Source organism: Leptinotarsa decemlineata, unplaced genomic scaffold (genome assembly GCF_025532065.1).
Source record: "Leptinotarsa decemlineata unplaced genomic scaffold, Ldec_3_MD MMD2_tig00000157_RagTag_RagTag, whole genome shotgun sequence".
NCBI lineage: Eukaryota > Metazoa > Arthropoda > Insecta > Coleoptera > Chrysomelidae > Leptinotarsa > Leptinotarsa decemlineata.
Window position 1 is genome coordinate 1,185,791 of NW_027412543.1, and position 16,272 is coordinate 1,202,062.

A 16,272-nucleotide genomic window follows, 5' to 3' on the forward strand; every position below is an offset into this window, starting at 1 on the left:
TGCAATATGAATGTTTTACGGTGTTGCTAAATTCATATCAAATGTTATTGACGTCACGACCATCATTTTTACTTGATTTAAATAAAATTAATGAAAAAAAAAACTAGTTTCCCGCACAGGGTTACTAATTTCAATAAAATACGCTCACCTTGATGAGAATTTACATTGTTCCAAAAATATTCAGCAGAAGTAGTGAGTTCAGTGCTCAGATTCGTTGATTGACTGTTGAGGTGTTTGCATCGTGCTGTCTACCCAGGAGTTTTTGCGACGAAGTTGGATTCAGGTGTGCTCTTTTCCTACTAATTTTTCACATTTTCTCAATCTAAAATTTCATTATCTATAAACATAAAAGAAAAAAACATTTTCTTACTTTGAGCTAATTTATAATCATGAGTGTTCATTCGGGTGGCGGTTCCCCGCCACCCACAAAAAAATCGTTTTTGCCGGCTGATAAAAACTTGAATTATGAAGAGGATCAGGAAAATATTACTTTGGACGAACTTAATGATAGGGAAGTTGAGGAAATAATGAGTTTTAGTAACTCAAGGGCAACTCATTCATCAGATAAGGAAACAGAGGACGATTATAATGAAGAAAAAAGAGAAATTATTCTTTACAAAGAAAACGACCTTGGACCTTATCTGGTGATAGTAGAGGCCAACGAGACCTCAGGCAACAATATTGGTCGATTCAACCACCTAAAGATAGCAAAAGACATATGTGATTTGGAACTTAATCATATTATTAGAATTAAAAACAAGGGAAAAAATAAGATAGGGATTGAATTTAACAATAGGCATGCAGCCAATGATTTTGTTACAAACAAAGATTTAACTGAGCAAAACATTCATTCCGTATAATAGAGTAACATGTAAGGGAAATATTAGAGGAATCTCAGAGGGTATTCACGAGAAGTATTTAAAAAAATTAATCAAAAGTCCATATAAAGTTTTAGGTGTTAAGAGAATGAACAGGAAAGTGGTAAAAGGGGACACAATAGAATATCATGCAACTAGTACTATTCAAATTACTTTTGAAGGCATTAATCTCCCCAAACATGTAGAAATCTGCTACATGAGCTTTAACATTATTCCTTTCATTCCGCCAGTCACCCATTGTTTTAATTGCCTCATGTACGGACATACTAAAAAGAACTGCAAGGGAAAACGCAGATGGCACAGCTGCGCAGAACAACACGAGGATGAGGAGGGTTATAATTCATGTCAGTCTGTAAAATATTTCAATTGTAAAAGTGAATATCACAAAACTCTCAGTAAAGAATGTCCGGAATTTGACAGGCAGAAAAAAATCAGAGAAAAAATGAGTTTGAAAAACCTCTCATTTCATGAAGCCATTCAATTCTTTCCAAAAAATAACCACTTTAATACTAACAATATAACTGAATTCCCTACCCTAAGAAATAGATCTGAACCTCCCCCAAACAACATAATTACTACTTCCCAAAGAAGACATATCTACCATACAAACACAATTATTAAAAGAACCTTTTCTCAAACAATCAAAACTTCCAAACCTGTCCACAGTAATGATGAGATGCAAAACTTAAACGAATACCTACTATATCCAAATGGACAAATACCACAACCCAAAACAGGAGTCATGCTCAACAGGACTGCTAACACAAAAGCGGGAATTTCTCAATCTACTTTTAATGTTTTACATCATCCGAACGAGGAATATAATATTATTAGAAAAATGAAAGATTTACTTTCGGGACTTCCCGAAAGTATTAAACCAAAACTAATTAGTTTATTAAACACGTATGAATGGTTGAAAAATTCCCAACATCCTGACGAAACGAGTCAGGATGAATACTAATTAATTAAATCAATCTAACAAAGGGGAACTACAGGGGAACAAGAACAGTACATCAATGATAATCATTCAATGGAATATTCGAAGCATAACTAGTAACAGAGATAATCTAATTAAATTAATTGATGAACATAACCCAGATGTAGTAATATTAAACGAGACTTGGTTAAAAAAAGACACTTTCAAATTAAATACTATAATATTTTCAGGAAAGACAGGGAAGATGAATTCGGAGGTATAATTACCTTGATTAAAAATAATATCAAAGTAACTGAAATTAAAATAAACTGGGACCAACAAGAAGAACATTGTCAATTCATGATAACAAAAATTAAGGACATTAATATAATTACTTCTTACATAACTAGCAATAATATGCCTAACATTAATAAAATTAACCGCATGCTGGAAAATCTAGAAGGAAACATCATCTGGATAGGGGATATGAACGGACACCACCCTTTGTGGGGTAGTAGCTATACTAACAAAAATGGTAAAATTATTCACGATATATTAGAAAGAGATGACCTCGTAATATTAAATGATGGAAGTGCCACAAGGTTATACTATCCCCAAAATAATAATAGCCCAATAGATCTCACAATTGTATCAAACCCAATCGCCCTTCAATGTCATTGGAGGGTATTGGAGGATTGCGGTAACAGCGTTCATTATCCCACCATGTGCACATATAAAAAAATATTTCAGAGTTCGAACACAACAATAATAATTCAGGAAAACATAGAAATTTAAATAAAGCCAATTGGAAAGGATATTATGATACGGTTCATAATTTAATTGAAATTAATGAAAAATACACATACGAAGAACTAATAACAATCCTAAATCAGGCTGCAGATACTAATATACCAGAAAAAATACCACTTCCACTCAAAAGAAACCTTCGAATCCGTGGTGGGATAATGAATGTGACGAACAAATCAAAATCAGGAGGGATAAACTCTCATTATTTAAACAATTCCCCACTCTAGAAAATTATATAATAACAAAAAAAAACATAGCCCAAACTCGAAGATTTAAAAAAAGATCAAGTTTTATTTCATTCTGCTCCACCCTAAATAGGGAAAGTAATATTTCTCAAGTCTGGAGAACATTAAAAAATTTGCTAATAACTCAGTCACGTATAGTAATAACAAGAAATTACCTAACAGTACAGTTGCTAAAGAAATTCAAGACAAACTCTATATATGTAATATATCTCCAAAGTTCACTTTACAAATAGGAACCTCAGACTCGGATCCATTTTCTCTTCCAGAACTCAACCTCGCATTGCAACGCAGGAAAACCAAAACAAGTCCAGGGTTAGACGGAATTTCTTACAGCATGCTTACGAATGTACCTGAAATATTCAAGATCAAATTATTAGAAACATTTAATGAAATACTTAGGGGGGGTAATATACCCAAAGAGTGGAAAGAATCGCTGATTTTGTGCTTACTTAAACAGGGCAAACCTGACGGTGAAACCAATAGTTATAGACTCATAGCTCTAACCTCCTGTCCTCTGAAATTATTAGAAAAAATAATTAAATTCAGAGTAGAATGGCAAATAGAAAATAACAATACATTATCATTGTATCAATATGGGTTTCGTAAAGGTAAAGGAATTATGGACAATATATCACACTTAATAACATACATCCAAATAGCATTTGGATTAAACCAATCAGTCATAGTGGCCTTTCTAGACATAAAAGGAGCGTATGATAATGTAAATATACATAAACTATACAAATACCTTTTGCAGTATGGAATAAACTCAGATATCAGTAATCTTATATTTAACATATTAATGAACAGGGAAAATATAATTATGGACAATGAGGGAGAGAAACATGGTCCAGCAGTAACAACCAAGGGTCTTCCACAAGGGTCCCCACTTAGCCCTACCCTGTTTAATATTTACATTGCTTCACTTTTTCAAATAATTCCTTATCACAGTAAATTAATAGCATATGCGGACGATTTAATAGTAATGGTGTAAGGATCAGATATTTCTGACATCAATCAAAAAATTAATAAAACCCTAGATATTATCCATCAATGGATGGATCATCACGACTTGACCATTTCACACGACAAATGTGAGGGTATTTTATTTATTAAAAAAAAATCAAAATAAATCTCTTAATATAAAGATAAATAATGCAACAATCAATTTAAAAAACGAGGTTAAATACCTAGGTATGATCATAAATTTCAATCTGAAATGGGATAAACATATAGACTACATTACTAGAAAAGCAAGTGAAGGACTTAATGTTCTGAAATGTTTCTGAAAAGTATGGTAGGGATCTGATCCCAAAACAATGATGCTAACTTACAAGGGACTAATACAATCACATTTAGATTTTGGCTTCATGTTCTTCAAACCCACCACTAGAAGAAACTCAAACATTCTGAACAAAATTCACAATCAAGGGCTAAGGTTAATAACAGGTACAATGAAATCCACACCCATAAACGCATTACTAGGGGAAACTGGGGAAATAAAATTAGAATGTAGTCAACTCTTGTTAGCCTCCAAATTTCTTACATACAGACTGGCATGCAACTCACCAATAATCCAACTTATCACTACCCTTAAAGCAATCTGCGATGAGAAATTAGGTTACTGGAAAAATAGAGAAAAACCATATTTGGTAATAGTATTAGAAAATCTACAACCTTATAAAACTTGGGTATATACTAATGAGATTCCTCTTTGTTTTAGCTTTAACTTTAAGACCTACACACATGAAATGACAGTATTAAATATAAATATGAAAAAAACAAACATTAATAATAATATGATATTTGAAATAGGCACTGAAGAATTTAAAAATCAATATAAGTTCGTATATACAGATGCATCCAAAAAGGAAGGAAAAACGGGTATAGGGATCTTTATACCAGATATAGATTATTCCTTTTCAGCCAGGGTCAACGACATATTAAACATATGTGAAGCAGAATTAACAGCTATCCACGAAGGTATGATGACATGTTTAAGAAAAAATTTGAGAAAAATTTAATACTTACGGACTCCAAAAGTGCATTAGAAAAAATCTTGCTGAAAAAAGTCACTTCCAAAATCGACCACATTAGACTTTCGATCAGGAATATGGCATATCACGCCTCTTTAAACAATATCATTTTCAAATTTGCATGGATACCTGGACATTCAGACATCATAGGGAATGAGAGAGCAGATTGTTTAGCAAAAATAGGAACCAACTTGAACATCCCATTAAAATCAAAATAGACAACAACACAATATACTCGATTTTAAAAAATAATATCATAAAAAACTTTAAGTCGCTATGGGAAAATGACATTATAGAAACAGGTAAATCCTATAATAAAGTCCATGAAAAATACCCAAGTAAAATAGCATTATTCTCCCTACCATACATAGATAGGAGACACATCACCACCATAATACGGATGAAAACCGGTCATTGTCATACTAAAGAACATCAGTACAAGTTAGGAATAGTTGATCACCCATACTGTGAATGCGGTCTAGTAGAAAACTTAAACCATATTTTCCTGGAATGCCCTATCAATGTTATCCCTAACAGAGATATTTATTTTGAACTTATTAAACATGGTATTAATTCCCCCTTTAACATATTTCAAGTTTTTCGTAATCTGAATATACAAATCACAAAGATTCTTATCAAATTTTTAGATTACAATAAAATCAAACTATAAACCTTTAATAAACTAAATTCCTATACTCAAACTCCATCATATATCCCAGAACATTTTGTTTGTGTATCTTTGTCAATCCCTAACATTCTCATAGAACGAGAAGAAGTAGACGAACAAACACTAAGAAATCGACAGCATGATTCAGAATTAAAATATAAGGTTAATGAATCGAAGAGGTTTTGTATTAAAGTGTATAATATATTAAAATTCTTGCAAAGCGCTTTCGACTTTTGTCATCATCAGTGCTCACCTGAAAGTAAGTAATCTAGTTGATCTAAGTTATCTAGATCACTTACTTTCAGGTGAGCACTGATGATGACAAAAGTCGAAAGCGCTTTGCAAGAATTTTAATATATTATACACTTTAATACAAAACCTCTTCGATTCATTAATTCAAATAAGTGTATTCAGCTTTTCCAAATCCTTTTAAAATATAAGGGTTGTTACTGAGTGCTAACCCAGACAAGGACAACCCCCCGTATTGAGCTGGCCCCAATTGCGCCTGAACAGGAAGCATCGGCCAATAAAGAAGAGAGAGAGAGTTCAGTGTTGTAATTCGTAGCGATAATATCATGATATGCGAGACTATAGTCATTTGGGGTAGCGTGAGTGGTTCGTTCTAATCATTCAATAGACCGGTATGTGTTAACGATGGTTTGAGCCCTATGGACGGATTATTGATTTCTACTGCGTACCATCCCTAACCCGTGTTAGGAATCGCACGTTGAGAGATAGGACCCCAAGTATCCCTAGCTCGTACAACTTTCGACTCTTGAGGATTGTCAATTGTGGGGGGGGACAACTTGTTAATGAGAAATAAATTTCAACAGCAGTGAAAAATTATTATTTCGGAATATCTGATATCTACAGTTCAGTACAAAATAAAAAATAAGTTATACAAACAAATTTCACTATCGACAGCAAAATGGATATTCTTCAAATTCAAATAATTTGACCCTCAAATTATTGAATATCAATGTTGACAAAAAAGATCAATTATTTTTTTGAACTTAATGCATCAATATTCTGATTTTTGAAGTTTTCGCTTAAACTAATAAATGCATTCATTTGAATAATGAGCAAGATTCAATTTGACAAAAAGTGAATTGAAAGGAATCAGTTTCTCAAATTCAATACAAATATCTCAACATGGTATTTATATTACTCAGACAAAGAAAATATCCAGTTAACTAGTTTAGTGATCCAATAATTTTTCTGAAGAAAGGTTGGTTGGTAATAGGGTTATTTCGTTTCTTACATGTCGTTTCATGTTGGTGTTGTCTGGTAAGTTTGCCTGTTGCGATGTTTTTTATGTCTGATGGTTTTTGAAATAGTAATATTATCAAAACGTAGAAACTCCTTTTTGAGCTCTGAAGAAGAATGAAATTAAATTGGAAACGTTGGCAGGAGAACAATTGTTTAAAAAAATTGATCCTGTTTCACCACCAACCTTTATTCAAAGAAATTATCTATTGAAGGAATCAAAATACCAAATTCAAACAATGTTCTTTTCAGTGTGAACAGTTTTAATGTATGTATTCAATTATTTTCTCTCTTTAAAAATATTCACTTCTTGTATACTGACGGAGAAACGAAGAAAGGTTTCACTAGTGAAATTTGGATATACATTTGAATTAAACGGAGTATATTTTCAGGAGAGATTAACTTTCGGCCAAGAAAAGGTTTTGGCCTTCTACTTCTCCATTTTTCTACAAAAAAATGTATGAATCTATTCATATCATCGATGACATGGGTATATTCAACTTATCCATGACATGAAGTCGTGATTTCATTATTAAATTGAGTGATTCATCTTGTAATGTTATCCCAATTGGTACTGAACACGTAATAAGGCAAGTGTCTTATTCCGAAACATCGATGTCCGCCATTGAGTATGTCAGTGTTCCATGTAAGTAAAATTTTATCTGTTTCATATAATTTATTGGGCAGCTATATGATTCAATTCCATAAGAAATCTTTGTAGTATAGACTGAACAGAAAAATATTTTTGTATGAATCAATGTTCATATAAAAGTAGTTGCTTCGAAAGTATTTCTGCTTTCGTGTATTTCTATGTTAATATGAAAGTAGTTGTTTCGAAAGGTCTTTCATTTTGTGTTCGAAAGTTACTTCTTTGCATGATATACCCATTTTTGTGAAGAGTTCATTATGAAATTGATTATTTTCTTTCTTTATTTGGAAGATTCTCACATTTTTTGTATGAAGGTGAAGAAGTATTGAACTCACATGTTCAGACATCTCTTGTTGTGTTTTCTGTTGAAATTCATTTTCGAAATTTTTATACATAACACGATTTTTATTAAATTTCAAGACAGATGTACAAGCAGAGAAGATTCAAATTCATAATTATTGTAATATCTGGATCATTCTGACTACAAAATGGACAGGCAAATTGTACTCCAACCAGAAAATTAGCACATATCTATAGTACAATTCCATAATAGTAGGTACTCATTATTGTATTAAACCGAAAACATTGTTGCAAAAACGTCAGTCATATCTGAGAATTAAGTGCCTACTATTTTGGAATTATAGTATTTCATAGTTCATATAAATATTGAACGAAATTCATTTTTTGTGGAAAAAAATCAGTTTGTCATCGACTGTTTTTGGGTATTTCTATCATCCACATTTTCTCAATGACAATTATAATGAAGAACTTCATGCAGATGTAGAAAGGGCAAACTTCTTAGTTCACTGCGTAAAATCAAAGTATTTTTCACAAAGAAATTTTTTCTATTTATTAGTAACTTGTCATATTTAATAATTTTGTGTATCAGAAAAATAACTAAGAAATAATGGAATACTAATCTTAACGTATGAATAGTTTTGAATGGTTCATCTAAGATGAGTATTAAATATTTATTTCCTAAAAGCAATTTTACTATTATTTCAATGTAACTGGCCGATCCATATCAAAAGTCATCAATACAGTTTACTGTGATTTTTGAATTGAAAGGTTTATACAACTGCCACACGTGTTTCACTACACAACAGCTTTCTCAACAGTGGTTAAGTGAACATTTCATAGTTATAATCACAGTAGTAGTGAGTTTGAAGTATTTTTGCCCGAAAGGCAGTTTCTCAGTCTATGTTGACACGAGTATATAACATCAGTGATTATGATATAATCAACTTACTTCCACTACTTCGTGAAAATTCATATGGCTCAAGCGTTGGTAAACAACATTTATACCTTTGTTTAATCCGTCCTTCATTGGCAACATTGCCAATATGACCTAGTTGAATGAATATTGCCGTAAAAATGGTGTATTGGTTGTTAAACAATTTATTTTGGTGAAAAACATTTATGATTGATAGATTACTATTCAACAACAAATTCATGAAAAATAAATCTGAACTAGATAAAACGTTTATGTACGGTATATATGAATTCCTTCTCAACATAATCAGACCGGTCTAATCAGCATCCTTGCTCTAGCATGGCAATATGGGAGTTTTCGAAACGATCTCCAGTGCAATCCTGAATATTGTTCCGCATCAGAAAGAACGACGTTCACAAATTTTCCATTGAGGCTACTTTCATAACATGATCCAAACCACCAAGCGGCTTCTAAAAAAGAAAAAAATATCAATCTACATCATACTGAAACGTTTTTTCTCAGTTCAATTTGAGGACAAATATTTCATGGTGTACCCGTGTACTGCATCTCGTTCGAAAGATTAAAATATTTGTATATCTGAAACTACTGAAACAATGCAGAAAATAGTATTTTTTAACTTGAATGTTCAGCTATTCAGCCAACCACTACTTAGTATTGTAACAATTGTAGTAGTTAGGATAGATCGGGACAAATGCTTCATTTTCATCACACTCATCAGTATGTGACACAAAAGTCTCACATAGCTGTCAACTATCATTTTACATTACCCGTATTTGAAAATGCGGGTAAAAGTTGGTATCTTCGATTAATTGATAAATAATCCGTTTATTCTTTTAGAATAGAATTATCGTTAGAAACATAATGTCTCTTTGATTTCATTGGGAAGTTCATTGCATATCCTGATTCCATTATATATCAACGAGTTTCGAACAAACCATGTTTTTGGAATTGGTGGATTTAGTTCATTTGACAGTCTTGTGTGGTATGTGGCTGTAGATACAATATTCTTCCTATTTTTATGTATAATCGATACAGTTTCCAATATAAATATTGAAATAACCGTAAGGATTCTATGTTCTCAAAAAATGGGTTTACATGAATCCCACGACTGTATAAGTTGTTTACTGCAAACACCTCAAAGTGGTATACCATACCTTAGATGACAGTCTATTTAGGCATACTACACCACTTTCGCTGAAGCAAACCCCAGTTCCTTCGAGATGTGTCTCAGTGCGAAACATCCTGATGCCAATTTTTGTTGATGTGGGCAATATGTTGAAATAACTTTAAAGTTTCAGTCTCAATAAACTCCCAAACATTTCAAAGTGGAGTTATTTTTCATCTCATCTTTGTACGTATAACCTCAATCTTTGTGATTAACGTACATTCCAAGAATGGAACCTCCCGTATCCCAAATAGAAACAAATATGATGACTTAACTGTCTCCCTTTATACAGCTGATCTGTTTACAAGCAGATTCAAATTTCGTGCAGAAAAGAAAGAAATACGACTGGGTTATAGTATGTTGACTTTCCATTTTGTTCCAATTTATACTTTTATTCAGTTCATAATGAAGCTACAGCTTCTGAATATGTCACAAAAAACATTGAAATGAAACAAATTGATGAAGTGATAGTCAATACAATGAAAAATAAACCCTCAACATCAAATACACTGATAAAATGGTGATAGATAAGAGGTTTGTTGAGCACTCTGACATGCACTCTTTGTTATGTCCTTGAGCTCTCTCAGTGATTCGGTTTTCATCTTCTTAATCGTCGCAGAACGCTATGCTTTCATGGGTTTCTTCAGTTTTGGGAATAGAAAAAAGTCGCAGGGAGCCAAATCTGGTAAATAGGAGGTTGAGGCATGATTACAGTGTTGCTTTTGGTCATAAAATTACAAACAGAATATAATGAGTGAGGAGGTGCATTATTGTGATGCAAAAGCCATGAATTGTTTCACCACAATACCGAACGATTTATTTGTATTGCTTTCTGCAAGAGGCATAAAACATCAAGATGATATTCTATACCAGAAACACTTCATTGTGAGATTTTCACTAGACAGTTCTACAAAAATCAAAACACTGTCTCACTATACGATAGCTTTTTCAGGCGTACCTATTCAGGCATGTATGGACACCTTTGAAGAATCTATTGAGTAGCAAAACACGTATTGCGTTATTGAAAAAAATGTTAATTGAAAATCTTATAATGGGGTGTTCATTGAATACTTTATGGATTTTCATTAAGTATCGGGCAATTCCGTCACATAAGATAAAACTCATTATTGACTGTACGAATATGTGACAAAAACTCCTGATGCACTACGCCACGGCACTTGAAGAAAACAGTAAACCCTGAACCTTAAAACCTCAAAATGAATGAACTTAAGAGAAACGACAATTGAAAGGGATATATTTCTAGAGGAGGTTAATTTTTCGATACAAAAAATATGTGGGAATCTGCCAAAGAAAGAAGGGAAGCAATCAATTTCAAAAAGTCTGAAGTTACTTCTTTGGATGATCTACACATCTTTGTATATAAGTACGATCATTCCCACATCAATAGCAATTTATGAGCCACCGGTAGACAGCTGATTCAGCCTATTCAGCATCGTCAGTACTGGGCTGGCGATCCTCGATTAAATATAAAATTAGAATAGTACTTATCTATTTATGTTTTGATTTTCATGTAATTATTTTCCAAAAGCTTGACTGCATTACCCTTTCTTGACTTCGTATTATTTTTAGAAACATGTGGATTCGTTTTACGATGGCATTCCATGATAGCTTCCCAAATTTCTGCTATCGCAATTGTCGGTTGATTGGTCAAACTACCAACACTGACTGAAATTTTGGCAAGTTAACACTATTGACAAGGGTGTCACACCAATAGGTGAGTCTATTTATGTCTCGCTTGTCGGTCTGCCGGTGACTCTCAAAATCAATAGGGGAATTATCAGAATGTTGCTCTATATATCTGTGTAGCTTAATTAATCTCTGCGGATGGCTTCATTCCGCACGAACCATGGAGCATTCACCAGCATCCTAAGAAGTTTGTTTTGCAATCTCTCCAGAATGGAGAGTTGAGTTTAGACTTTCGATTTATCAGAGAGTAGAGTTTGGCTATCCTCATTTGTACTCTGTCCTTGATGTGATTTACCCAGGTGAGTCGGCGGTCTACCCAAAGACCTAGGTATTTGACTCGCGTTTGCCATTCGATCTCCCTGCCTGAAATCGTGACCCTTGTATCTGGAGAAACGTTGCGCCTCCCCAAATCTATCGCCTGGGTTTTTTCTGGATTCACCCGAATCTTCCATTCCAGGTACCAGCGTTCGAGGTCGTCCAATGCGCGTTGCATGTAGACGACCGCCAACCCCCGTCCCATGGAAGAAGCGAGGAGAGTCGTATCATTGGCGTATAGGGAAGTCTTCACGTGATCGAACCTCGGAAGGTCGCTCACGTAAAGGCTGTACAATAGTGGAGACAGCACAGCTCCTTGAGGCACTCCAGCTTGGATTTCCCTGACGGGAGACAGGGTTCCTTCAACTCGGACCTGAAATGATATCCCCTTCAGAAATCCACTGGATCAGGCCCCGAGGCAGGTCGAAATCGAGCATTTTGTGTAGTAAGCCTTCGTGCCATACTCGGTCGAAGGCTTTCGAAATGTCCAGGAGGACAAGATGGACTGTCTTCCTGTTATTCAGCTCTGAGATGGAGTTTTCGACCAGTCTCAAGGCCTGCCTATCGGTGGAGTGTGCCCTCCTGAAACCGAATTGTTCATCAGGCAGAACATTTCGGTCTTCAACTTCTTCAGTTAGCCTTTGTAGTACAACACGTTCAGCCAGCTTAGCCGTTGAGCAAATCAGACTAATTGGACTCGAAATCATGACAACTACGGCATGCTTCCATCTTCGGGGGAAGTATCTGAGGGCGATTGAGCTGTTTATAATGTCTAACAAGTATCTGATAAAGTTCACCGGGAGCTGCTTCAACAACCTATTGTTGATTGAATCAATTCCCGGAGCCTTTTTGGGGTTTTTTTGGGTTTGGAGGCTCTGATGTACCCCCTCAGTTCTTCCTCCGGAGCTGGACGAATCACATCGTCGTCATTCTCACTGAGGATACGCTGAACTCGCTGTTCCAGCCGGATATCACGGTCAATATCATCATCCGGATCAACGTTAAGTTGGAACTGATTTTCCATTGTATCTGCAAAGGCCAACGCCTTCTCGGCGGGGGAGTAGCAGATACCGCGCTGTCCATGAAGAGGGGAGGGAGCAGTTTTCCTCTTCTCGAGCCTGCGGGTGACTCGCCATAGCTCATCATCCCCAGGTTCAAGAGATTCCAAACACTCACTCCACCTCTCGTTTCTATAGTCAATGATGGCCCGTTTAACTTGGTTGGCCATCCTGTTAGCAGCAGTCTTGTCCCCAGGATAGAGGGTCCGCTGATGAACTCGTCGGTTCCTCTCCCGCATGAGATTCTTTATCCTGGGATGAAACTCATTATAGTTTCTCAGAGGACACTCCGTCCTAGTTTTGGCTGCGCTGAAAGCGTTGTTCACAGACAGTTCAAAATCTGCCACTGCCGCGACGAGACCGTTGTGAGTTTGAAGTGCCTCGCGGTCTGTAGGTGTCTCCACTAGATGAGCCTTGAAGGCTCATCTACCCTAGGCTTTTTGCATTCACCTGAAAGGTGTCTGCCGGCGCACTTGACACAGATGGGGATGGCCAAGCAGTTCCTCTGTCTATGTCCAAACCGCTGACATCGATGACACTGTCCGACCAGTGTCCTCTGGTGTTGGGGCTCAACCTTAATTTTAACATCAAGGAGCTTCCGTTCGTCGTAAATATTCTTCTGGTTTTGGCTCACTTGAACCAAAACCAAAGGAAGCGGGCGGTTTCCACGCATCATTCTCGATACTGATGTAGGTTGGAAGCCCTTCTCCACCAAGGCGTCCTCGATGTCCGCCGTCTCCAGGTGTTCTGAGACTCCTCTGAAGACGGCTCTAAGTTGCCTGTCTTCAGATAGGGTGTACGTATGATGAGGGATTTTTTTCCTCACCAGGAGTTTGGACATATTTCCATAGTCCTCGATCGTCGAAGGTTGAACCTTGATGCCGTCGGCCAGGTTCACCGCTTTTGAATAATTCATCTTGTGAAAGGTGGCTAATTTGGTAAATTGAACCCACTTGTCCTTCTGGCGAACGACAATCGGGGGAACGCGTGTTTTCTTGGCGCTTTGGGGCGCTTCAGAACGCAGGGGGGGATGGGAGATGTTTCCCAAATCGTTGAGATTTTCAACCTGATGAAGACCGTGTCTTTTTGGGCCACCCTGTATAGTGGTGAACGAATTCTCTGATTTGTTGTCGAAATCGTCGACTGACATTTCGAGTTCTCCATCTACGGAGGATTCAGTGGTCGATATCTCCGACTCCGAAGCACTATGTCTTGCTTCTTTTCGAAGCTTGGTTTTCTTCGCTGTTCTTTTCGGCTTTGCTCCGGTGCTTTCAGCAACAGTCGGAGTAGCTGGCTTAGGAGGAAGAGAAGGAAGCTCCTCTGGTAGACGGCGTTTTTTGTTGGCCGGTTCTTGCGGCTTGATCTTGTCTACTTTGTCTGGCTGTGTAGAGGAGGTGGTGTTCACAGAAGCACTTTCAGGGGAAGTATTCTGTGACGGGCGCTCGAGAAGCTCTCTGACCCCTGGTGGGGGAGCAGAGGGTGTCCGAACTACCGCCCCAGGGATGCCTCTTAACAGGTCTGATAGACTCAGGCCCAGGCGGTCAAGTAATAATCCCATAAGGGTAATTACTTTACCCCTGTCCCTGGCCATCAGGCTATCGAGCAGTTCCTCCATACTGCTGTGACTTTGAACGAAGTATTGAAACTACCAGAAGCTTTGAGCAACAGGAAAGTAACGGAAATGAGATATCAAAACGTACTCACCAACGCACGAACTACACCGAGCCAGAAACACTACAGCACGGCTGATCATTCACTGAGAAATCGGCAAAAAACACACTGTATCGCTGAGACACGTCTGTACACTTCAGTGGTCAGCAATCGAAATTTTTAATGTACGTAGACAAAATGAGAGAAAACCAAGAAAGTACTTGATGAAAATAGCTGCGTAAACGCAAGCGAAACGTAAGTGGAACCACCTATTGGTGTGACACCCAAGTCAACTTGCCAAGTTTTTATGTCAGTGTTGGTGGTTTGACCAATCAACCGACACACCAATAGGTGGTTCTACTTATGAATGGAAATGCACAGAGCGTCTCAACTCAGGTATTTCAGGTACTTTAGGTAAATTTGCCAGTGTTTGTACTGCATCAGGAACTCTTCTTTGTGTTAGATCTTCTCTAGGAATGTGTATGGTTTTGTTTAATATATTGAATGTGAGGTCTTGTTGTGTTTTGATTTGTACTTGTTCCTCGATAAGTGATTTATGACTGTTAAATTTATGGATGTTCAAGTTTTTCCAAATGTCCATGCGGTTTCCCTTATTGACTTGTTTTATGAGTTTTTTGTTCTCTGATGGCGGGAAATTATATTTGTTTTGTATGGCGTGTGTTGCGAGGTTTGATTTATATACTATTGGATTTATGTATGCCTTTTTGTGCTCATTGTACCTTTGGATTAGTTTTTTTCTTGGTTTGGTCGATATAGAATTTGTTGCAGTCCGAGCATTGTATACTGCATATCCCGTTTTAGTCTTTGTCTTCTTCTTTTTCATAGTTGTTAATTTTTTGTTTTATCTTCGTGTTTGGCTTGTATGTGATGTTGATGTTCAGTGGTTTGAAGATGTTTGTTAGTTTTTTGGTTTGGTATTCTACGTACGTAAATGCTGTCCATCGTTGTGTTGTTTTGTCTGTTGGGGTGGCTTGATCCTTGTTCCGTATTTTTTGTTTGATTCTGTTTTCTAGTTTATCTATTGTCTTTTGGGTGTATCTGTTTTCGTTCGCTATTTGGTATATGACTTTCTGTTCTTTGTTTCGGGGTTCATTGCTGAGTGGTATCCTCAACATTCTATATATGAATGCGTTATAGGCAGCCATTTTCTGTGATGGTGGATGGTTTGAACTTGCGGGTATAGTGGAGCTTGTTTGTGTAGGATTCCTGTATATTACCATTTGAAATTGTGTTTTGTTGTGGTTATATCCTATGGTTATGTCCAGGTAGTTGAGTTTTGAGTTGTGTTCTTCCTCAATGCTGAAACATAGTTTTTGATTAATTTCGTTAATCTCTTTTTTTATTTGTTCTATTCTTATTCCATTGTTTTGTGATATGTACAGTCCATCGTCAACGTATCTGAACCATTCTCCTTTTTCATCAGGTGTTTTTATTATTGTTGAGATTTTCTCACCCATGGTTTGCAGATGAATACACTTTTTTCCTGGAAAAATTTCAGTCCTGAAAAATCCAAATTTGTCTAACTTTTTATGGAAACACCCCTGTATCTTCCGTAATATTCGAGGTGGAACGATGAAACCCTCAGGACTGATGGAAATGCTCAAAATGCACCTACCACCTGAATGAAGTTGGCCAAAGTGATTTACACTGTCCGCCAC

The 16,272-nt window shown here is 36.2% G+C and overlaps 1 protein-coding gene and 1 long non-coding RNA gene across 4 annotated transcripts in view; both read right to left on the reverse strand.

Annotated features, from left to right (window-relative positions):
• Nucleotides 1-205: 205 nt before the first annotated feature.
• LOC141481317 (uncharacterized) lies at nucleotides 206-3,780 on the reverse strand. Its single transcript, XR_012464890.1, has 3 exons — nucleotides 3,260-3,780; nucleotides 3,002-3,196; nucleotides 206-337 (listed from the first exon to the last, which is right to left on the reverse strand). It is a non-coding gene; the product is annotated as an uncharacterized lncRNA (long non-coding RNA).
• Nucleotides 3,781-8,846: 5,066 nt separating this feature from the next.
• Nucleotides 8,847-16,272, reverse strand: part of LOC141481314 (microfibril-associated glycoprotein 4-like) — a 52,120-nt gene continuing 44,694 nt past the window's right edge. For 2 of the 3 annotated variants that reach the window (XM_074172710.1, XM_074172709.1), the window contains one exon: nucleotides 8,847-9,147. In XM_074172710.1, the coding sequence (XP_074028811.1) occupies nucleotides 8,984-9,147 (164 nt within the window). In that variant the 3' untranslated portion in view covers nucleotides 8,847-8,983. Of the gene's footprint in view, nucleotides 9,148-15,541; nucleotides 15,914-16,272 lie in introns of all 3 variants that reach the window. The other variant, XR_012464886.1, reaches the window with a different exon arrangement.